Genomic DNA, 24,456 nt, shown 5'->3' with positions numbered 1-24,456 from the left:
TCTGCGGAAGGTAATTTTCCATTAGGGCCCTGCAGAGAGACGCAGCGAGGAACGAAAAATGCATTCCTTCTAACGAGACAGGTTGATTAGATTACGCTCTGGCCTGGCGCTCAGGAAACTCGTTCTGCAGACATGGGCGGCAGCTGGCAGCAAGCTCTGCCCCTGTACCCCTTCCTGTCTGATCCAGTTAGCAAAGAGAGCCTGGAGACGGGCCTTCTGTCCTCTCCCTGCCCTGAGCTCTATTGGCATGACCAGCTCGTCCAGGATTTGCCAAAACAACTAATCATTCACAAGGGTGCAGTTCGAGCAGCTAGAAACACCAATACTGTGCAGCTAGAAAGATCAATGATACACAAACACGTCTACCTGTATGAATATCGAAGGGTTTCTATAGAAAGTTCTAGGTCAGGGATGTCCAGCTGTGGTACTGGACGGCTGGTGTGTGTCTGAGAGGTTTCATTCCCACTCAGATCTTAACAAGCAAAACCAGCTGTTATGGTCTTACCTGGACCAGTTCAACAGCTTCTCTCAGGTCTTCTGGTGTCACTGCTGCAAGGACAGCAAGGAACAAGGACTGGACACCCTTTAGACCAATAACAGGACCAGGAACTGCAGGACTAGGGCTGAACTCACTGCTGACACACTGACCCCCCAGGTCTAGGACTGGACACCCAGCAGACACACTGTCCCTGCAGGACCAGGACTGGACACCCAACAGACACACTGACCCTGCAGGACCAGGGCTGGACACCCAGCAGACACACTGATCCTGGAGGACCAGGACTGGACACCTAGCAAACACACTGACCCTGCAGGACCAGGGCTGGACACCCTGCAGACACGCTGACTGTGCAGGACTAGGACTGGACACCCTGCAGACACACTGACCCTGGAGGACCAGGACTGGACACTCTGCAGACACACTGACCCTGCAGGTCCAGCACTGGACACCCTGAAGACACACTGACCCCGCAGGAGCAGGACTGGACACCCTGCAGACACACTGACCCTGCAGGACCAGGACTGGACACCGTGACGACACACTGACCCTGTGGGATATTCAAGACCATCTATAGGTTGTTTTTGTATCAATAAGCTGGTCAGCTCTTGTCCTCCTCTCCTGAAAGAGGTTACTAAACTGGAAACCAAAACCAGGTTTTTCCTTTGTTCTTTCTCCGTGAAGAGACTGACTTGGCAAAACAGTCTAGTTTTGGGTTATTGTTGAGCCAGCAAAGATGCAGGGAGGCGATGCTGGTCCTGTGTTGACCGATGGCTCAACATCACTGATCTTGCTGGGGGAAACCGTCTTAATTGCTTCATCAGCTTCCTCCCTGACTGAACTATTCTGCAGTGCAGCTTGTGCAATTCCTGACCTGTACACAAGCCAGGCTGCCTCTCTCAAGACAACAGGGGGTGAATCCAGGCTGGTGGCAGTCACTTCTGCTCCCTGTCCCAACAGCAGAGCAGCGGCGATCCCATCCTCAGCGCCCTGTCCAGCGTCCAGCGCCCAAGGGTGTGACAGCGTCCAGAGCCACATTAACCAGCGCTCAGACCTCTGCAGCCGAACCCGGTCCACATGTGGCAATTTCAAAACCAGGGGTACAAAATTAGACACGTAACCATGTGATCAGAAGCTGAAAACAAAAAGGGCTAAAAAAATCACCAAAGAAAGAGCAAAAACAATAACTGAGGACTCCAGTCGAGTCCCTGGGCTCAACAAAAACCCCCTTGTGTCCTGAGCTGAGAGAAGCAGGAGAGACAGGCCCTGACTTTCCCAAAGTGACAAGAAAGCAAAACACAGGGGCGCTTCAAAATCAAACTCCTTGAACTGGCAATTCCTTAAATATTTTACTGGCCAGCTTGGTTGTGTTTCGTTTCTCCAAATGGTTGTGTTTCACAAATCAGAAGCACAGGAGCGGCAGGGATTTCTTTTCACTCCGAAGGGCCCTGAGGTTGGGGCTTTGTCAAGGGAGGTGTTATTTATGGAGGGGGCGACACGGGCTTTGTCATCGGTATCTTCCTTGTTGCGATTAGCAATGCTACTCAGGAGCGCCGGCCTGTCCCACAATGCTCTGGAAGCCAGGCGGGGCTCTTTGCACTGGAGTAAGAGTGAGTGAAAGGCAGCTTTCCGGCTCTCTGAGAGGCAGTGGGGACTGTCGAGCCGAGGCGAGCTAGTGCTTGGTCCGAGAAGCAGACGCTGCTCTGGGGTCTGTTTCATAACAACCCCCCCAGATCCAGGGGATGCCCCCCATTTCACATCAAACCTCCACATTCTGTCACCCACCCCCAGCCAGGACAGGCCAGACTGATCCCAGCGCAGGTTCGTGTCTCCTTCAAAGGCTACATGATCACAGCACCGGCAGCAGCTGAATTTCCCCAGACCCTGAAGTCAGGCTGGCTCTGCTGAGTGAGGAACAGCAGTTTGATTTCACAATTCTTATCCCAGGGACGTTGAGCCCAGTTCCTGGAGTTTCTGGGCAATTAATTTAACACTTCAAAGTTTCCTATGTGGACCTGTTTCATTTTTTTATTTTTAGTAAACAGAATGTACCAGACACTGGAAATCACCTGCTTGCTGTTGAATGAAAATTCATTGGATTTCTTTGGGTTCTTTCAATATCTGTGAGTCCCCTTTGTAGCTGCCCTGTTGTGAACGTTAGAGCCTGTCAGGATTTTAAACCCCTGAGCGAAGGCAGATCAGGACGACACCTGCTCGCCCCCGGCCAGTCAGAAAGCACTGAGCTCCTGTCTGTTTGAAAGCCGTGGGGGGGATGGGCAGCACACCAGTGCCTAAACACGCAGAACTGCAGGATATCTGCTGAGGAAAAAGAAAGGGAGTTGTCCAGAAACATCTGTATTCCGAAGAGCTATAAACATCCACATTGCAGCAGTGTAAAACCCTGCAAATCCATAATAAGACACGAGTGGGGAAATCACTGTGCAGATCGGCTCTGGGAGTGTTTCTAAGGCCGTGGAGCAACAGTAAAATCCCTGTGCACTGGAGATGCAAACTGCTCACTTAGAGAAAACTGCAGAGTCATGGCTGCTAGGAGCCGAGCCTGCCCTTTACAACATCGCCAGTGGAATAAAGGCCAGGCTGCAGACCCTTCGGCCAGCGTGGGGAGCTGTGTCTTTCAACCGCCGACAAGTACCTGCGTTGAGTTTTTGGACCTCAAAAGAGCCCGTGGCTCTCGGTCAGCAGCTGTCACGCCGCTCTGATTCTGTCTGGGGAGCGCTGTGGCAGGGCAGGGAGTTTACAGACGCCCCGAAACCTGGACACACGACGCAGAGGGAGAGGGGCGAGCGTGCGCCCGGGAGACGGAGGGAGGAGTGGGATACAGAATGAGGAGCGGAGGGTGGGGGGAGGACAGGAAGAGGGGGGAAAGGAGAGAGAGGTCTTGAGAGACGACACATTGATCCGCGAGGCAGATTGGACACTTGCCCAGACCTCTGGGGATGGAGGGGGCGCTGATGGGAGTGGCCGGGGAGGGGGGGGGGGTTGCACTGAGCAGCTCTGATTTGGGCAGGAGGCCGCGGGGGAGGGGAGGAGGGAGGGTACGAGCAGCACCATGGGCTGAATAAAAGCTCCAGCGCAGCTCGGTCGGCCGTCCTGCTGCCTTGCCCTCCTCGTGGAAGAAGACAGAGCGAGAAAGAGAGAGAGAGAAAGCGCCGTCATGAGTCACTCCGCAATCCGCACCTCCACTTCCTACCGCCGCACGTTCGGCTCCCCTGCGTCCGTCTCCTACTCCCCTCTCCCCTCCCGGCTGTCCCTCTCAGGGGGGCGCTACCTGGGCTCCCCGTCCTCGGCCGCCTCCTCGGTGTCCCGCTCCGCCGCCTACAGGGTGCGCTCCAGCACCCCCGCGCCCCGCCTGTCCTACGAGAGGGTGGACTTCTCCGTGGCCGACGCCATCAACCAGGAGTTCCTGACCACCCGCAGCAATGAGAAGGCCGAGCTGCAGGAGCTCAACGACCGCTTCGCCAGCTTCATCGAGAAGGTGCGCTACCTGGAGCAGCAGAACGGCGCCCTGCAGGCGGAGCTCAGCCAGTACAAGGGCCAGCAGGAGCCCAACCGGGCCACCGAGCTCTTCCAGCAGGAGCTGCGGGAGCTGCGCCGGCAGCTGGACGTCCTGGGGAAGGATCGGGACCGCTTCCAGGTGGAGAGGGACAACCTGGCGGAGGACCTGGCGCTCCTGAAGCAGAGGTCAGTCACCGGGGTTTATTCTTCACGTGAACAGGGAGAGCCTTAGCTCGCTGATCCAGCCACAGGCGGCTCTGCTCAAAGCCTTACAGGGATGAAAAAACACTCTGCTCTAGGGTGTGAGTAGAAACCACGGCCAGTCACAGTAATGTAGTTTACATCATGCAGAAGGGTGTTAAAACGAGCAAATTCAGTCAAATGTGTTTTTTTAATTGTTGTTTTTGCAGTTTGTGAATGTACCCTTCGTGCACTAAAAAGATGCAGTAATTTTGCACAAATGTGTGGCGCAATGCAGTCATGCACAGTGAAGGGTGTAAGAGACTGGCACTGAAGTAGTGGATAGTGAAGGGTGTGAGATAGACTGGCGCTGGAGTTGTGCACAGTGAAGGGTGTGAGAGAGACTGGCACTGAACTAGTGCACAGTGAAGGGTGTGAGAGACTGGCACTGGAGTCATGCACGGTGAAGGGTGTAGGAGACTGGCACTGGAGTCATGCACACTGATGCAGGAGTGCAGTGTTCCAGAGCAGTACTGAAAGCAGCAGGACAGTGTACAGGTGTGTCCTTAGAGCAGGTGAGAAAAATGTAGTGAGACCGTGCTGAAATTGCATTTTAGTTCTGAGCTCGATTTCAATGACTTTGGTCAAATCTTTGTTTGTGTCATGATAAGCCCTCACAGAGAGCAATGTGTCGGAACATCAGAGGATTCTAACGTGAGGATGTTGTATAATGTGGGAATTTAAAAAAAAAAAAAGTGAGGGGGGGATGGACATTGTGGGCCGACTGGCTGAGCTTTGTTGGCAGAGCAAATACAGTTCAGTTCAGGGTGGGACCACTGGAGCCATTGTTATCGGGGCCGGATAATTTTGATCTACTGCTTGATTTCTTATTCATCTCTTCGTGGCTGCTGCAGACAGTGGCAGATAAAGCAATGACATCACCTGTTGATCATCAGTAGATCTCTTTGTGCCTGCTGGTCACCTTCACTTCAGTCAGGACGCTGTTCCCATCCTGTACCTGTGGGAAAAACACAATGGGCACTGCGGACGTCTCCTGCTGTGGCTCTGCCCACGACCTGGGGTTAGAAAAGTCGGCTGCTGTTTTCAGCCGGAATTGTCCTGGTTTGTGACTTGACGGACACAGAGCCCTGCCACACCCACTGCTCGGGCTGGAGAAGCTGCTCCGCTCTGCCCAGCAAGCGAAGAGGAGCCAATGAGTTTTATTTGAGCTAACGTGGGTGAAGCTGTTGCTTTGGATGAGCACAACAGAAAGGAAAATACAAACAGCTGAAAATACAGTGGCTACATCTACAGTAACCATCAAGGATTCCTGCTTATTAATCGTTTATTTTATTCATTTGCAATATGTATATTGACGTAACCATAATGCACCAGAAAGAACAAGTCTTTATTAAAGACTGTGATCCATGGCACATCTGTTAGTTGATGTGGCTAATACTCCTTTCTCCATCAGTAAATATTTCCTCTAAGAAGGCAGAATTATGTTCTGACTTTTTCATCCAAGTTGAAATTTCCACATGCTGGTCAGTGATAGCGTTTTTTTTCTATTAAAGTAAACTATTTCACAAAAAACATTTCACAATAAGTACTCACTCCTCAGTACTCACTCCTCAGTACTCAGTACTTCCTCCAGTATCTCCTGGTTCAGCTTCCAGTACCCATGACCGAATGCCAGCAAGGTGGCATCAGCCACCACCGAAACGCAGTCATGGTTGGAATGCCACACCAGGGACAGCGCTGCAGACTCCAGGGTCCTGCTCAGTGATAGTACAGTGTGGACACACACTCTCAGAACACACACACTCATGGACACACACTCAAGATAACACACACTTGTGGACACACACACTCTCAAAACACACACACTCATGAACACACACTTGTGGACACACACACTCGTGAACACACACACTTGTGGACACACACACTCGTGGACACACACACACTCGTGAACACACACACTCGTGGACACACTTGTGAACACCGTGCCGTCAGGAGCTCCATTATGGTGTCCTGTTCCCTGGCCTTTGGCTGCCAGGAATGCCGTTAAGGAGGCCCCCCCCCAGCTGGGCCATGAATTAAAAATGAGCCTCATCCTGCCTTCCTGGCTGCTGTTGCTGGGCTGCAGCCGGGCAACACTGCTGCAGTTCTCCGCCCCCCGCAGGGGGAACTTGAGAGCACAGACACTGCAGGGCTCTGGGACACAAATCTCCGGTCCTCCACACCCTGTATGGGTTCATACTTTCTCCCATTTGAGGTTGGGACTCCTGCTTTCCCTCCATTTGACCTGTTTTGCTGCAGCTGTGAAGCTGCACATCTCTGACTGAAGGCAGGTGGGTGTCCTCAGCCCTGGAGAAGGAGTGCCACAAGTGAGCCAAAGTGCCAGTGTCGTAAATGTAGCAGATACGACATGGGCTGTGTGCAGTGACTCATGGGAGACCACACTACAGGCTGCAGGAGCTCCCGTCACAAGCGCACAGATTACAGATCACATGACACTAAGAGTGGGGTTCCAGTCTGGCCTGTCAGCCCACAGTGGCTGTGTGACAAATCACTGCAGACAGAGGTGGAAAAGCACCATCACGTTGTTCAGGGTGCCTGTGGGGTGATGGCAGGAGGTTGGGGTGTGCTGGAATTGGGGCGCATGTGCGGTGTGTTGTGAGAGAAGTAAGGGGCTGGGAGAGGTAGGGGACTTTGGGTTGAGTTCTCTGGGAGGGAGAGAAGTGTACTCAGCCCACACGTTTTCAGACAGCCCCCTTTCAAGGCCCAGATGTGAGCGACCAGCCTTTGTTTGCATTCTCTGTCTCCTGAGAAACAGCTATTGTCATTAGCCTGGGGTACCGGGGGGCGGGGTTACTCTAATCCTGGTCAGAGTGGGGGAGGTCACTGCCCTGGCTTCTGCCTGTGGCCTGTCTAAGGTCATATCCCTGCACATCTGCTGTGAGAGTCCTGATCAAGCCATGTGTTTGTAATAATACTAATCACTCTCCTAGTTACAGCCTGACTCTTGGCTTCAGAATAAACAGTGAATCTTGATGCAAATGGCAGTCTCAAGCACTGAGGATTGTTTAGCAGTAAAATGTACAATGGTGACAAAATCTGCTTTTTTCTGATGAAATATGAGGACTTAATCTTTATGTATTAACAAAAAAGCTGCTGTTCTTGCAGTGTGGCCTGCAGAAGAACTTCATTTTTAGGTCACACAGAGGGGGATTGGCTGTTTGGGCTCAGGTTCATCACAGTGAGTCTTTGGCAGAGCTGGGGCTCAAACTAGGAAACTACTGCTTTCTGAGCTTTGAGTTATGCAATCTCTCTAGTTACTGGCAAAACTGGTCAGCCTGTTTACTAATCCAAGTTTTTGTTCTGCTGGCTATGATTGAGTTAATTAGCTTAACTGGATCAGTTCAGCACTTTTCAAAGGTCTGCTGTGGCAGATGTTTTTGTGTGCCTCTGTTTAAGTGAAGCAGTACAGCACTGTAAGACTGTGGCTCTGACAGAGGGAAAAGTGAGACTGGTCAGTCCACTGTAGTTATGGCACTTTTCATTGGAATAACGACATCTAGTGGCAGGTTGCAGAAATGCAGATTTGGTTTCAGGACTCTCAGTCAAGTACAAACTGGAGGACTGTCCTTGATGAAATCTTGTCCCACAGTGGGTCATGTTGAGGGTCTTGAGTTGTGATTTCAGATTTTGGGGGAAGATTGCTTACAGGGCGAGAGCAAATGCATAATCAAACTGCCTGATGATGTGGATTGTAATGCACGTTAAGGGCTGTGGAGGTCTGGAACAAGCTGCCTAGAAGATGATGTTCTGGCTCCGTCAGGAAACAGCTGATTGAGATCTTCAGATCAATTAACCACTAGGTTCTGCCTGGACTACAGGGGCTGAATGGGGCCCCCTTTCACCTGTGTTCATCTAATGTGTCTGTTTTCCCTTCTTCCAGGCTTGATGAGGAAGCACAGAAGAGGGCAGAGGCTGAGAACAACCTGGTTATCTTCCGCAAGGTGAGGAGCTCCTGACGCAGATGTGAGAGCAGACACAGTGCCTGCTGGCTTGTGGTTACAAGTTTACAGCACTGGGTTAGGCACTGACTCCCACACACTTCAAGGCAAATAAGTAGTCTGGTATAGATAATGTTCAATAATTGGTGCATTAGTGTCTGTACCTCCTACATGAACTCAGTTAACTCATCTGGAACTTTTCGTGCTCCTTGCTGGAATAAAACTCCAGAGTCCACACTGGCAACACAGCAGGCAACTGCACACACTAAGGAGAATGAGTAAATCAGTGACGAAAAGTGACCCAGCTGTCCTGTTTTACAGGATGTGGATGACGCCACTCTCTCTCGCCTGGAGCTGGAGCGCAAGATCGAGTCCCTCATGGATGAGATTGAATTCCTCAAGAAGCTGCATGATGAGGTGAGCGCCGACCCCCCCCCATCCTGAGCACAGGTCACCCACCCCCCAGGGAGTTTCCCAGGACCAAGTATTGTAAGTCAACTACACTCAAGGGGAGTGTAGTTCAGTGGTTAGGGCCTTTTCACAACTGGTCACACTTTAAAGTGGGTTTTCTTATGTCCTTAAAGTAAAAATGTCAGTTCATTCCCAATCCATGATTTAATATGGAATATGTCATGAACAAAAGCGCACACATGCACACATGTATACAAGTACATGTGCACTCACGCCCACACACATACACACACACGTGCACATGTACGTGCACACGTGCACACACCTGTGCATGCTCATGCACACACGTACATTTATTTTAAAGTCTTTTGACAAACCCTTGCTCAAAAAGGTCACAGTGTCTGGCATGAAAAGGATCCTGGATCCGAAAGGGTCTGTAGGGGGCAGGGAGGGATGCACAATAACCGCTCTGTGTCCTGCAGGAGATCCGCGATGTCCAGGTGAGCGTGCAGACCCAGCAGCTGCAGGTGGAAGTGGACGCCCCCCGCCCAGACCTCACTGCTGCCCTGCGGGACATCCGGGTTCAGTATGAGAGCATCGCTGCCAAGAACATGCAGGAGTCTGAGGAGTGGTACAAGTCCAAGGTGAGAGGAGAGCACACACACACCGATGTACCGGATCCTACAGACACGGGAAACACACACCGGACACACACAGAGACAAATGGGGGAAAGACACACAGCCAATCAGTGGGAGACAGGCAGTGACCCAGGGACACAGATGGAAAGGGACAGTGGGACACAGAGACGGACTGACATGACAGCACATGCAGACAAGTGGACAGCTGCAGGGAGACAGATTGCAACAGGTTGGGAAGGGGACCGAGGCGGATACACAGGGGGACTGACAGGAGGGCTGGGTCCCGTTGCGGGGCGCTTGCTCCAGCTGATGCCTCTGTCTGCCCACAGTTCGCCGACCTGACGGACACGGCCAACCGCAACGGAGAAGCCCTGCGCCAGGCCAAGCAGGAGGCGAACGAGTCCCGCAGGCAGATCCAGGCGCTGACCTGCGAGATCGACGGGCTGAAGAGCACAGTAGGTGTCCACCTGAGCTGCGCGGATCGATGGCCTCTCCCCCAGCACGCACCATTCAGCTCCACGTCTTTCCATCATGCTCTTGACCCCTCAGCATGTTCTAAACTGTGCTTGTTCGCTTGCAGCTCACAGCGTGATTCAGCTCCATGCTCTAACCTGTGTTGTTAAAATAACGTTGATGGACTGACTTGAATCCTACCACCCTGTCCTCTGGTTTAGACTTTGGATGGCGCCCGGTCATTAAAATGTAATGCGTCTGCATAATTCATCATTCTGGTCCTAATTTTCCCCGCTATTCAGAGAACACAACAGGAGGAAACTAGTGTGTAGTTGCTTGCTGTGGGGAGTGCTTTATCTTAGGAGTGTATAAGCCACGTGTTAGATCTTTATGAAATGCTGTACATACCAGCACTTAACAAATGACCCCACTATAAAGGCTGTTTAGTAACTTATTGCCTTTTGTCTCTAATACCTTGTGCTACTCAAACATGTAGGAGCACTGCGTTACCAGTGATATGCCGACGAGAGAGGAAGGACCCTGTGCGTTGTTCTGAAAGTTTCGGAGAATAGGGGAAAAGAGCAGAAGGGAGAGGAGATCGAAAGCTACTTATCCTAGACGCTGGGCTGAAGTCGAAGTTGAGGGGCGAAGGTCAAGTTTCGAAGGCCAGAAGTTGGGTCAGGAAGAGAATATCTCTGCTTTGAACGGCGTGGTAGGAGCTCCTAGACAAAGCCGAGCGCAGACCTGAGGGTAGTGAGGGCTTAAATATCCTGGGAAGTACAGGGTGCGGTCCTTAGTTTGGAGTCATGGTTGGATAATTGATCAGCGCGCTGGCGCTGGCTGGAATTACCCGTAGCTGTGGCCTGATGAGCGAGAGGTCGTTTGCGGGATAGGATGCGGTTGCTGGTGGACGTGACACACCGAACAAGCTGTGTTTCAGCCCCATTGTAGCGCACGCCAGAGCTGGCCTGCTGATGTCTCCAGCGCAAAGGAGGAGCGGCGTGCAAGCCCACGGGGGTCACCACGCGCCAGGACAGTGCCCGCTGGGTGCCCTGCCCGCAGGAACCCGCTCCCTGAGCTTCTGTCTGCACGTGGACCAGCAGTCTCTGCTTGACACCGTTGCTTGAACAAGCTTCACCAGCCCCCAGCTCACGGCCGCCCCCCCCCCGTCCTGTGCTCTGCGTCCCCTGCAGAACGAGGCCCTGCTCCGGCAGATGAGGGAGATGGAGGACCAGTTTGGGGTGGAGGCCGCCGGCTACCAGGACAACATCGGCCGGCTGGAGGAGGAGATCCGCCACCTGAAGGACGAGATGTCGCGCCACCTGCGCGAGTACCAGGACCTGCTCAACGTCAAGATGGCGCTGGACATCGAGATCGCCACCTACAGGAAGCTGCTGGAGGGCGAGGAGAGCCGGTGAGAGCGCGGGGGGAGAAGTGCAGTTTCACAACTGTGAGGAAAAAACAATTTAGGATGTTTGCAATGAAAAGGAATAGAATAGGATTGTTACTTAAAGAGCTGCAGGATCTCATTTTATCGTCTGTAAGATTTCCTGCTATAACAGCTTGCTCATGAGAAACTGAATACGAACAACAGAAGGTTATAAGCGAATGAACTCAGTTCTGTAACTGAATTATTCTCTTGTGCAGAAGTGATGTGTGGAAGATGTGTATTGACTAGGCCTCCACAATGTTCATCTTGCACTGATCCTGTTTCTTCTGCATCTCTTGCAGGATTACTGTTCCTGTGCACAACCTGTCCAGCCTGAGTATCCGCAGCACCGGTAAGTCCTTGCACCACAGCACAGCTCAGATCTGCCCAGTCCCCAGCCCATACACTTCCCTGTGTCTCACTCCTGCATCTCAACACAGCTCAGATCTGCCCAGTCCCCAGCCTGTACACTTCCCTGTGTCTCACTCCTGCATCACAGCTCAGATCTGCCCAGTCCCCAGCCTGAGACTTCCCTGTGTCTCACTCCTGCATCTCAACACAGCTCAGATCTGCCCAGTCCCCAGCCTGTACACTTCCCTGTGTCTCACTCCTACATCTCAACACAGCTCAGATCTGCCCAGTCCCCAGCCTGTACACTTCCCTGTGTCTCACTCCTACATCTCAACACAGCTCAGATCTGCCCAGTCCCCAGCCTGTACACTTCCCTGTGTCTCACTCCTGCATCACAGCTCAGATCTGCCCAGTCCCCAGCCTGAGACTTCCCTGTGTCTCACTCCTGCATCTCAACACAGCTCAGATCTGCCCAGTCCCCAGCCTGTACACTTCCCTGTGTCTCACTCCTGTATCACAGCTCAGATCTGCCCAGTCCCCAGCCTGTCCATCACTTGTCACACTATGTTTTGCACAAGATCTATAGAAGACATTCCTGAGACCAGCACACAACGCACTAAAACTGAGGACTCGTTCACCTGTTGTCCTGCCTGTTTCACACTTCGCTTTGTTTCCTGTGTCCAGAATATGATCACACCCCGGACGTGCAGGGCAGGAAGACTGTGCTGATCAAAACCATCGAAACCCGCGATGGAGAGGTGGGTGTTTCCTGACAGCCCGGTTCTTACCGCGGTGGGAGGGACACAGGGGAGGCCATTCACTCCTTACTGTGTGCTTGGCTGACCGGTACTGTAGTTAACTGTTCCCAGAATCCTAGCCAGAGGGTGAGAGCCGGCCTCCTCGGTGGGTAGTCCGTACTGTGTTTCTGTGTGACACCTCTTGACTCTCAGCTGATCTGTGACACACGAATCCAGCGGACAAGAGCCCATACAGTCCCAGAGCGGCTCAGACCTGACTGACGCCGCGCTCCTGTCTTTACAGGTGGTCAAGGAGTCAAGGAAGGAGCAGCAGCACCTGGACCGAGACGACTAGGAGGCAGAAGCCAGCTGCGAGAGGCAGAAAGAAAATGACAAGACAGCGCGTCCCCTTCCCCCCTGTCCCTGTCCCCTATCTCTACATCCCCAGAATTTAGACCTGGTATATTTTGCCCAGAATCCCAAACAGCTTTCAGTTCAGAAGTCGACATTCTCCGTAGAGCGCCAGGGTGTCGTGCAGGGTTCTGCCTGGCGGTTGGAGATGGGCAGAGCCTGATCCACTCTCTGCTGCGGTCTGGCTCAGGGGGAGGCATGATACTGGACTCCACTGCCATTGCAGAGCTGCTGTGATGCACTTCCTGTCTTACAGCCTGCAGCTTCCTGTATGTAATAAGCCCGTACCAGAAGCTTGGATATTCAAACCTGTTAACGTTTCTACGTAGAGCAACATGGCAAGTGGAAATTAGAGAGAGTACACTGTTTCCTGCTTCATCAGTACTATTCGTACACGGGCCCGTAGGTTGTAGGATGAGAAGTGAATTATAGTGCTGTGCAGTGGCAGTAGCCTGGGGGCTGAAACCTAGCCTAATCAGGCAAAGCCAGACTGGGGGTGGGGGCAGTCTCTGTGCAGTAGCATACTCATTGGCGTCTTGCTTAGGGCTTCCAAGCCAGTGGTTTGGCTGTGATACGGCCGCCTCTCAGGCTGACAAAGATCCGTGGCGTGTCACTTTCAGAGCCAGCGCGGTGCCTGCACGCAGTGCTCACCTCAGATCGCAGGTGGCGCTATCTGGAAGTCGGACGAGCTTGCAGGGCAGTGTGGTGGAAGGCCTCAAGCCTGCAATCACAGCTTCCACCCCTGTAATAATACCGCAGTGATAATTCTGCTGCCCTGTTCCAGGGGGTCGTGGTGCATGGGGTTGATCTTGACAGTATTCACACCACTGTGCCTTGCTTTCTGGTCAGAGAGGAGGGACTGGACAGGGCTGAGTCCACTGTGACTGCGGGTGTGCTCATGCTGCTGGACAAACAGACCCCATCGCTGTTGCATACAGGAGAGGGCCCGGCTCCTCAGAGAGAGCCCGAGGAAGCAAAGCCCCTTCCCAGATGCTGTGCATCCAGGGAAAGGCAGGTAGCTGTCTGTCTGTGGCAGGACTGGACAGCCCCAGTCCTGGAGGGCTTTATTCCCTGGCCAGGCCAGACCTCGCTCCTGAGCTGCTGGACACACGACACGAAGAGACCTGTATGTGAACTGTGGCTGAGGCTGCCCTGAGGTTCGAACCCACAGTATATAAGTTTGCTACTGTTGCAATTAAAATGAATAACAAATAACACTAATGCCGATGGTCAGTATAATAATATTGTCCTTAAACAGTCTTTCCACGGAGCCTCAGTACCTCATGTGAGTAACTTGGGGTAAATGATCTAACAGAAAGAGAGGTTTCAGGCGACGCCCATCTCCTCATCAGCTTTCCTGGCCTGACACGGCCTGCTGGTCAGTACCTGAGCTCCAGGCCGCGGGATCTTTGGCTCGAGACAGCGACAGCACACTTTTCCCCCGATGGAGGCAGGAGGTGAGGCGCTTTGCTTCCCTCCTCTGTGCTGCAGGTGGTTTGTACGGCTGAATTGCTCGGCCTCAGGTTTCAGAGCCCGGCTCTTGGAGCGGAACGGTCCCCCCCCCTCTCGGACGGCAGGTTATACCCCTGCCCCGTGCAGCATCTACACTCACACTGGGACTCGAATCGCCAGGGACGCTCTGCAAGAATAAACCACTGTAGACGGGACTCCACTCACCTGCCCTCTGACCTGCGGGCCCGGCCTGCTGTTCCCACGGCCCGTTCCTGGCGATGAAAGGAAGGGGTTAACAGTGCCGATGGCATGGTCACAGAAAAAAACCAAATCAAGATAAACAACCAAGTGCCTCCCTCCAGGGCTGAGCCCCAACACCCGATACATCTGTCCCTCAGGCCCCCCCTTCCCCACGGTGACCCCAGCCTGTCCAGCGGTGTAGTTGATGTTGACCACTGTGTGCTCGTCTGGCAGTGTCTGTTCTTGGCAGAAAAATAAAGGAAACTGGAACTAACAGCTTCTCTTGCCTCCTTGCTTTCCTTCCTTCATTGACAGAGTAATATTGTCGCGCCTCCTGAAGGCCAGGCTGGTGGAGCAATGTAACATGCCATTGCCAGTCCTTTTTTTCCCCGGCTTTGTGCTGCAGTGCCACCTTCTGGCCACAGACAATATTCATCCATGTCTGGGAACCACAGACATACCATCTTGGAAGATATGAGTGTGGTGTTGATTCATTTGCAATGACCTCAAGATCATTCTAGTCTACTGTAAAACTGGAACCATTAGCTGACATTTAGAATTCGAACGTATTAAACTCCCTGTTGACGCCTATGGCACAGCAGGAGTCTTCAGCTCAGCCAAGGACAGGAGCCAGAGGACAGAGACACAACAGGGGACACAGAGAGGACAGAGAGGCAACAGGGGACACTGAGGAGACAGGGGACAGGGGATAGAGAGAGAACAGGGGACAGAGGACAGGAGGCGGGTGTCAGAGAGAGGACAGCAGTCACATGACAGAGGACAGGGCTGCCACTGAGCAGCCACAGGAAGAGAACAGCTGCTGATCACAAAAACAGAGAGATGGGCAGATGTCTGACAATCTGGGGGTGTGGATGTTGCATTGCATCTTCAGGATGTGCTTTAATGTTTTGTAGAATAGGTGTGTAAAATAAAGAATAAATGTTTTCTTAGGAACTGGGTTTCTGAACATTTCTTTCCTCTTGTAAAAGGAAGGACAGGTTTGACAGGCAGAGGGAAGTTATCACAGTTCACCCTTAACTGCTTGTAAAGGGCTGGATCTCCTCTTAAGGACTCCTGTGGACAGAGCTGACGAGGCTGGAGCCCCAACTCAGAGCTGGATGCCACAGAGAAGTTGGTGTACAGAGCAGGGACTTCAGTTCTTGTGCCTCTGTAGAAATGTAGGGTGAGGAGATCCCACCAGGATCCACAGAACAAGGGTGTGTAGCCTTGAAAAAGTGAAATTCGCCCAGGGAGGTCTGTGTTTTCAACACCCTTTCATCTTTCGAATGTTTTCCACATGTTTCGTGGAGTGGGACAAGCCCAGAGGCAGGTGGGGTGTCACGATCGCAAACCCCTCCTCTTAAGGACGCTCCAGCCCTACCTTGTTTATACTCATCTCCAGCACCTGTCTCCAGTTCCAGCCCCTGTGTTATATAAACCAGACGTTCCTGCCTATTGGGGCTCAGCTTTGGAACGTGGACGCCCGGAAGCCCGCCTACCCGCGAGTCCAGGAGCGACTCGACGGCATAGGCTTCACTACGGCCTCCTGACCATCTGGGTCTGGGATCAGGGAGCATCTGGTCCCGTTACCCCCTTTTATTCCCCCTGACCCTCCGCCGGATCCCGCTCCGGTTCTTAATTCTTCTGCGTGTCTGTCAGGATGGATTACCCGGCTCTGGACTTTCGCTTCATTCATGGATTTGCATCGGACTCCCTTAGACTGTTCGCCTCGGCCACACCTCCCCGAACACCAGCGCACTATGGACACGCCCCCCCATTTTCCTTCCAGCCCCTAGCATGCCTTTTTCCTTGTGTAGTCCTCACTTCCCTCCGGATCATGTTGTCTGCATAGGGCCCCGAAAGAACTGTTCGTCACATGGGGCAGGGGAAGGGAAGGCCATACCACGAAGTCAGTGAGAAAACGCAGTCATGGGTTTCTAGAGGAAACTCCTGTACTCATGAAATGGCTTCCTCTCTCATCAATTTCAGACCATACTGTACAAGCATAAATACGGTTACAAACGAGAGGAGGATATTTGGTTCATCCTGTCTGTTTGACCTGAGGATCTTGTCCAGCTGTTTCTTGAAAGAAACCAGGGTATCGGCTTCAAAGACATGGCTGGGCAGTTTGTTCCACACTCCCACCACCCTCTGTGTAAAGAAGAGCCTCCCTTGATCCTTGATTTTAAAAGCTGTTTGACATTGTTCCAGCTTGTCTCCCCCAGTTTGTGTTTCACTGTTCATTCTGAAGAATTATCTACAGTAAAGCTACTCTCCCAGATGGTGGTCCAGTTTTGAATGTTATTCTACAGGGTTTGCTTATCCTGCTGATTGGGTCAAATCTGCAGCCATGACTGCTTTATTAACAATACCAGGATCAATAAGAAGAGTATTGGGCCAATCGGTCAAGATAGAGAGGTTTATAAAGAAAGAAACTACCCCACTGTAGTCCAAAATAGAGAATCAGAATAAAGAAATATGATTCTGCGTTTTAACTGAGAGTGTGGTAAATGTTCATTTTATGACCGATCAGCAGGGGGACACGTTGTGGGCTGGATGCTACACAGCTACTCGACAGGCGAATGAGAGCTGAAGTGTGCATTTCGAACACTGCTGCTACCGTATTCTCCTGAATACATTGAGTCACCCAGTCTTGTGCAAATATTGCCTGGATTCCTCAGTCATCATATCACCTTTCATCCAGTGTTCTGGCAGCCCAGGGGCAAGACAGGCAGACAGGCAGAAGAGTGTGGAGACACTAGTCATCAGACAGGAAAGCAGATATAAGCAGACCAACAGCCGGCGACTGCAGAGGAGCCTGAGATATTGTTACAGGCCACCTGCTGCTCCGTGTGTGTGCGCCTGTGTGTGTACATTCACAGTTCACCGACAAGACAGAAACAAATAACCTTGGTTAAATGAACAATCCTGTAGTGAAACCTAACCAGGCCACTGAGGGTAGTAGGCCTGCTCTCCTGAGCGCACCAGTAATCAGTGACTCAATACAAAATCACGTGAGGAATGGTAGCTCACTCACTTACTGAAATGATGGATTCGAATCTCAAAACGAATCTCAAACCTGCTGGTTTGTCACCTTCCTGAGTTTCCCTGAGTTTTGCTTCTCAGGGCTGACCAGGGCCACACATACAGTAGCTTCTGGCCTCTGAATCACAGAATCAGAGCTGAAGGCCAGTTTGCAAATTGTTATGGGAGAAGAGACAGCAGGATGTCAGAAGGTGTTTGGCTGCAATCATCGCCACCTGTCCTGCAGGCTCCTGTTTCCACACGGACACTGTAACCCCCCTCCCCAGAATAACAGTGTTTTCATTTGAAACAATCTCGTTAGGAAGAACAGAGTGGCTGGATCGGACCCCGGCAAGCACGGTGGCTAAGTGGTTATCATTGTCCAGACCTCGGCTACCATCTGTGTGGAGTTTGTATGTTCCCTCCCTGGCCCTGGTGTGCGTGTGTGTCTGCCCGGGCTCCAGGTGTACCCTGCCTTGTGCCTCCTGATTGCCGGGATCGCATCTGGCTCCACCGCCACACTGAATTGAAAGCAGCAGCTAGAAAATGGCTGGGTGAAATAATCTGGCTCCCTCTAGTGTTTGATAATAGCTATAATAATAATTCCTTAAACTAATTCCAGTGGTGGAGCACGTTTCTGGACACTCCACTCAAAACACTTTACAGGTAATGGGGACTCCCCTCCACCACCACCAGTGTGCAGCCCCACCTGGATGATGTGACGGCAGCCATAGTGCGCCAGTACACTCACCACACACCAGCTCTCAGTGGGGAGGAGAGCAGAGTGATGAAGCCAATTCATAGATGGGGATTATTAGGAGGCCATGATTGGTAAGGGCCAATGGGAAATTCGGCCAGGACACCAGGGTTACACCCCTACTCTTTTCAAGAAAGGCCCTGGGATTTACGTCTCATCCGAAGGACAGCGCCTGTTTACAATATAGTGTCTCCATCACTATACTGGGGCAGAACACAGGGTGAGCGCCCCCTGTTGGCCCCACTAACACCTCTCCCAGCAGCAGCCTTAGTTTTTCCCAGGAGGTCTCCCATCCAGGTACTGACCAGGCTCACACCCACTGAGCTTCAGTGGGGCTGCTACTTGCGAGTTGCAGGATGATATGGCTGCTGGTATAGTATGCTCCCCACACATCAGTGGGGAGCAGAACAGAGTGATGAAGCCAGTTCCTAGATGATTATTAGGAGGCCATGACTGATAAAGGCCAGGGGGAAATTTGGCCAGGACACCAGGGTTACACCCCTACGCTTCTCGAGAAACGCTCTTTATAATGAGTCTGACACTGTGTAGACGCAGACCAACATCCGGGGACCCACTCCAAGCGAGCCGGGCGTTGAAACCGCCAATCAGCGGGCAGAAACAATTCTGCCCGATAGTTGAGGAAACGCGCTTCTGCCGACCCCCGGACTGTGCGTGTAATCGGCAGTAGGAGACGCGGTATTTCTAATCGCTCTCTAGCTCGGCTGAAAAAATAAGGACAAAGGAGACACGAGGGGTGTCCGGCGAAAGACCGTCTTGCCTTGTGATGGGGCGTCGGCGAGCCGCTTTCAGCAATGTCACGCAGGGAGAAAATAACACGCGCCCGCATTTACGGGGGAGGTAATGTCCTGAACTTTGTCGTTCGTTAGGCTTTGTAGTGACTGTTCACCCCGGCAGGAGTAAAACAGCCACGGTCGTCACGGACAGGATTCGAACCTGTGCGGGGAAACCCCATTGGATTTCGAGTCCAACGCCTTAACCTCTCGGCCACCGTGACTGACGGGCGAATATAGCGCTCACGCCGCCCCTGATCGCGCACTGCGCTCCTGCTGTGGCGTGGTGTCCCCGCAGAGCTTTGCAAATGCAGACAAGTGACTGGATCGCTACAGCTCTCGTCTGATTCCCGGTTAAACGTAAGAAATGCTCTGGCCCCTCTGACGGCTTTGCAATTAGATCACGGTGTGCAGCCTCGTTAAATAGGCGACTAATCGTGTCCTGAAGAAGACGGACCGAGCCCTTATGACAAGACTGAGCGATTAAAAACTTACAGATTGTACTAAATTGTTAGCTGTTTTTAAAGCTTCGATAAAACGCTGAAACCGGAAACAAAAAACTCATGGATTTTGCATCCTAATTAATAATAATTAAACGGACGTACATGTGTTACAATTGGTTTTACTGTTTTCTCAACAGCCGCTGATCTTTCCCTTTTGGTCCAGAGGGAGGTGCTGTTGAACCGGTAAAATGGTGGACAGGGATAGAAACGGGATTTAACGTACGAATTGAGAATTCCCGAATCAGTGCAGTGATGATGATCATCCTGTTAGCGGGCAGGCGAACAGTAAACCGCTATCAAGTGAGGGTTTTCTAGAAACTCACTTTTTAACGAATACAGGCTGTCGTCTTGGCTTCCAAGTTCGTCTTTCACGGGGAGGGAACTTAAAAACGCATTATGTCAAAAATGCATATCTTTCGATAGTGTATTACTTGGTCTAATACATGGGGTTTCAAAAAAGAATCAATTCCTAAATACAGACACGTCTTCCGGTATTCATCAACCTTCTACTTGTTCCATTAATACTTTTGCACAAGTATTATACAAGCAGACTATGTTTGCAGGATTCACTACAGGTGCTGAATAGCTCTGACCTTCACAGGCTTCCAGGTGGCTTAGACGTTTGTTTTATACCGAAGTGTGTTTGCTTGGAAAGGCTGGTACGTCTCTCCGTCTGAAACCACGCCTTGCCCAGAAGCGACAGCCGGTTTCCCTTCACTCGACAGCCTGTGCTCCAGCGCAGTGGGCCGGCAGGCCTGCCCCACACACGCAGTCAGTCCCACTCCGTCTCGGAAGGCCGGTCGGCGCTGGCCCACAGCTGTGGCCTTGGTCCTGGGCTGTGCCGCTGGCTGGGGTCGGTCGGGTTCGGTGACAAGGCTCCAATCCACTCACGCGACATTACCTTCACGTTCGCCAGCAGTGGGAATGAGCCATCTTGAGCAAAACCTCCCAGGCTTCCACTGAGGCACAGAGCTGCACTGGTTTCAGACTGACCCGACAGCTGATGTTCATCCATCCGTTCTCTGACCACTCCATCCCGTTCCAGGTTGTGGGGGAGCCGGAGTCTGTCCCAGCAAGCCACAGGAAACACCCTGGATGGGATGCCAGTCCATCACAGGGCACACACAGTCATCCACACACTCACAGCATGGCCAGTTTTCCCAGGAGCCAGTTAACTTGCCAGCATGCTTTTGGACTGTGGGAGGAACCCCATGCAAACACAGGGAGAACATGCAGACTCCATACAGACAGCACTCAGGGCCCCAGGTCTGCAAGGCAGCGATGCTTACGACTGAGCAGTTATTGGCAACTAGGATTATGAGCTGTCAAATGTAACCCCCCCCACCACCACCACCACGACCATCACCCTCCCGCCTTACTGAGAACTCAACACAGAGGGGGGCAGAGTGGTGGCTCTGAGGCTAAGGATCTGCGCCTGTGGCTGGAAGGTTGCCGGTTTGTATCCCGCGGCCAGCAGAGGAATCCTACTCCGTTGGGCCCCTGAGCAAGGCCCTTAACCCCAGCTGCTCCAGGGTGCTGTATAAATGACTGACCCTGCACTCTGCACTCCAAGCTTCTCTCCCTGTCTGTGTGTCTCATGGAGAGCAAGCTGGGGTCTGCGAAAAGACAAATTCCTAATACAAGAAATTAGGACACTTAGCACAAGTAAATTCTGCATCTAAAAGAGGAGGTGCTCCTGTACACAGATGGTTGTAGGGGTGTGGAACATATTGCCTGGTCACACTTGTGAGTGCCGAGGAAGAGGTAAACTGTAGGTTTAGTGTCACAGAGGACACTGAAACTCACATCAGATTGAAGGTTAAAAGATTTCCTCTCTCTGCTTATGTTTTGCTTATCTTGGAAAAAAATAAAATGATAGTCTGTAATTTTGCAACAGATGAGATTTCTCTTAGTGGTGTTATCGCCCTGTTGTGAAGGTGTTGTCCCTTCCCTGATATAGGTTATATATACACCCACAGCTCAATCGTTTAATACTATTAGCTGCTTAACTGACAGGTTTAGAAAACGGTTATATGTAACAAAGGGTACTGCTCTATAAGAGTGTTTCCTGTTACCCGGCTCAATTAGCCCGGCTGCTATTTATACACCGCTTAGAACTGTTACAGATTCTCGACGGAGCAGGAGGTATATATATATTGTAACGCTTACAGCCAACAGGTACTGTGTAAGAGCCGGCTTACCAGAACGGTGACGTCACCGCCCTTCCCTGTGATAGCAGGACTACAGGCACTGGGCTGTAGAAAGATCTCTCTTTAGCTCACCGGGCTGGGTCCTTGCTGAGTGACGCGGGAGTCCCGGGTTCGAGCCCCCGACGGTGGGGGGCCGACCTAATGCGGCAAGGGCGCCCGCCTGAGCCCCCGTTGCGTTACAATATAATTATTTGATCTCAGACACACCCCTTTGAAAAACGTCCCTTATCCTGCAAGTTGAATGGAAGCCGATGTTTCCTCCTTATGTCAGAAAGTCAGCGGAGGTGGGCAGAACTTCACAGGGTCTGAAGGGTCCGACCAGACCTTATAGTCTCTGAAGGGTCCGACCCGATTTTGTCGTCATCTGTAACTATATAACTGACTGGCCTGTTTCAGCTTTGCCCAGAAGCAACAGACATAATTTTATCCTTCGTGTGGGTAGTCCCTTGAAGCGCTTCACAGGTTGCAGTTCGGTAAAAAAAAAAGGAATAGGGCAGGATTTTCCAGGTGAAAATAATACTGTCTGTAAAAACGACCGTTTTCACAATGGTACCACTGTGAGGGACTGCAGTTCTGTAAAGCGAGGGGAGTGAGGATCTGCGTCAGCTGTAAAGCAAACAGTACGGGTTAATTCAACGGGGGGGAAAGTAGAAATGAGAAACACGATGTTTCGGCTGTTGGGCCATATTCTGGTTCCCTTTATTACTCCTGGGCAGGTATCTGAGCAAACCCCCCCCGCCGCGGACACGGCTTCGCCTCCCCTTTAAGCGTGTGAGGGCAGAGCGAGCGTGGTGGGCAGGTGTCACGCAGACCGTGAATGTGACTGCGGACGGAACCAATCTTGGCCGAGAGAAATGGGGGGAAATGGTTTTAAGGGTAGGTTTTGAAGACCTCATTTCTTTGGCCACTTGTAAAAACTGAGCACGTTTCAAAAGTTTTCAAAGTTAGGTGAAAGACAATGCCCGCAAGACGCCGAGAAATACCCCTTTACGGGAAGTAGAAAGATGGTTTGTAAAACTGCAGCACCCCCCTCGTGTACCGGAGCCGTACACAGTCCAAGTAGTGTGCAGGTCCTGTTGTGAAAATAATACGGTAAAGGTACCTCCTGGTCAGACATCGATTTAAAAATACACACCTGAGTTAGTTTTATCTCAGACCTTAAGGAGAGTCGCAACAGCACAGCAAATCCCAGCAACAGGTAGGTTGTTTCCGAGTTTTTGGTGCTTTTAGCGACCTATTCATAATCAAAACTTTGTTCTGGGGACGCAGTGTTTGTGTCTGAATCGGTTTTGATTTATTACTAATAATAGTAATAATAATAATATTAGTGCTTCCGAAGTGCGGGTCAGTGTAACCTGCCACTCGCTACATTAGCGAGAGCACCAACCACTCGCAGTGCGAGAGGGACATGTGCGCTTCGCTCAAGCCCTCAGGTGTCACAACCCCTGCAGGTAATATAATAATAATAAACTTTATTTTATATAGCGCCTTTAAATGTGGCTTCTCAAAGCGCTTTACAGGATGACAACAACAATAAATAAGAAGAATACACAAGATAAAACACAATTACAATACACAGAGGAGAGCGTGGATGGTGGTACTAAGAAAAGCAGAGGGGTGAAGAATGGAACCAGTTCAGTAAAGGCTTTTCTGAGTCTGGATTTGAAGGAGTTTAGAGAAGGTGACTCTCTGATATCCTTGGGGAGAGAGTTCCAGAGCTTGGGGGCGCAGCAGGAGAAGGCCCTGGTGAAGGAACCCAGGTAAGTGGTTTCTTCAGTACGAGGCCGACATAACAATTAATTCAGCCCTGGGCGTGAGGGCTTGTGTTGTACCGTAGATAACCGAGTGAAGAAGTTGTTTCGTTTAGCTGACTAAAACAATGACAGCGTATCGCTATAATGTACCATATCAGAGCGACATCTCTGTAATATTGCAATATATTTCTTTTCCACACATTAACTGGATATGTTTTTGTACAGTCAATGGATTGAGTTGCATATGGGAGAGACAGAGACCTACATTCCAAAAGAAGTTATTTAAAATATTAATCAAGAATGATCATGATGTCTCTGTTATGCCTGATAAACACGGCGCACAGCTGCATGTGGACGTAGCGCGGAATTAGCGCTCTGATAGGTGCTGTTCGGGTTGATGGGTGAAAGCTCACTCACAGCACTGGATTTATAACGGTACATTGGATTCAAAGATTGTAATCAGAATCCAATGTGAACCTAATTGCAAACAAGCAGTTAACTTTTTTGGTAAACGGGTGTAAAAAAAAACAGGTAACAGTAGCTGCAGTAGTTTTAATGTAATGCGAAGGCTGCGCGGAGACATCGATACACAACGTCACCCGCACGGCGAAATGAGGTTCTCAGCGACCGTGACACCCTGCAACTCACAACAACCCACTGCAGCTCAGCAGGTGTGAGACGGGCCAGTACCTGGATGAGAGACATTCTGGGAAAAACTAAGGTTGCTGCTGGAAGAGGTGTTAGTGGGGCCAGCAGGGGGCGCTCACCCAGCGGTCTGTGTGGGTCCTAATGTCCCAGTATAGTGACGGGGACACTATACTGTAAAAAGATGCCGTCCTTCAGATGAGACATAAAACCGAGGTCGTGACTCTCTGTGGTCATTAAAAATCCCAGGGCGTTTCTCGAAAAGAGTAGGGGTGTAACCCTGGCGTCCTGACCGAATCTCTCATTGGCCCTTATCAGTCAGTTATTTAGATTCTTAATAATCCCCCTCTCTGGACTGGCTTCATCACTCTGCTCTCCTCCCCACTGAGAGCTGGTGTGTGGTGAGTATACTGGCGCACTATGGCTGCTGCC

At 51.4% G+C, this 24,456-nt stretch overlaps 1 protein-coding gene and 1 non-coding gene across 2 annotated transcripts; one reads left to right on the top strand and one right to left on the bottom strand.

Moving 5' to 3' along the window:
* Window positions 1-3,566: 3,566 nt before the first annotated feature.
* On the top strand, window positions 3,567-14,611 carry prph (peripherin). Its single transcript, XM_088919803.1, has 9 exons — window positions 3,567-4,201; window positions 8,160-8,220; window positions 8,539-8,634; window positions 9,111-9,272; window positions 9,597-9,722; window positions 10,914-11,134; window positions 11,452-11,501; window positions 12,185-12,258; window positions 12,542-14,611. Exons 1-9 carry the CDS (start codon window positions 3,675-3,677, stop codon window positions 12,590-12,592), a joined length of 1,368 nt encoding a protein of 455 aa, XP_088775929.1. The 5' UTR covers window positions 3,567-3,674; the 3' UTR covers window positions 12,593-14,611.
* Window positions 14,612-19,054: 4,443 nt separating this feature from the next.
* Window positions 19,055-19,136, bottom strand: trnas-cga (transfer RNA serine (anticodon CGA)). The gene has a single exon. It is a non-coding gene; the product is annotated as a tRNA-Ser (tRNA).
* Window positions 19,137-24,456: the final 5,320 nt, after the last annotated feature.

Source organism: Atractosteus spatula, chromosome 1 (genome assembly GCF_055471065.1).
Source record: "Atractosteus spatula isolate fAtrSpa1 chromosome 1, fAtrSpa1.hap1, whole genome shotgun sequence".
Lineage (NCBI taxonomy): Eukaryota > Metazoa > Chordata > Actinopteri > Semionotiformes > Lepisosteidae > Atractosteus > Atractosteus spatula.
Note: the sequence above shows the minus strand (reverse complement) of the source record. Positions and strands in the feature narration are given on the sequence as shown.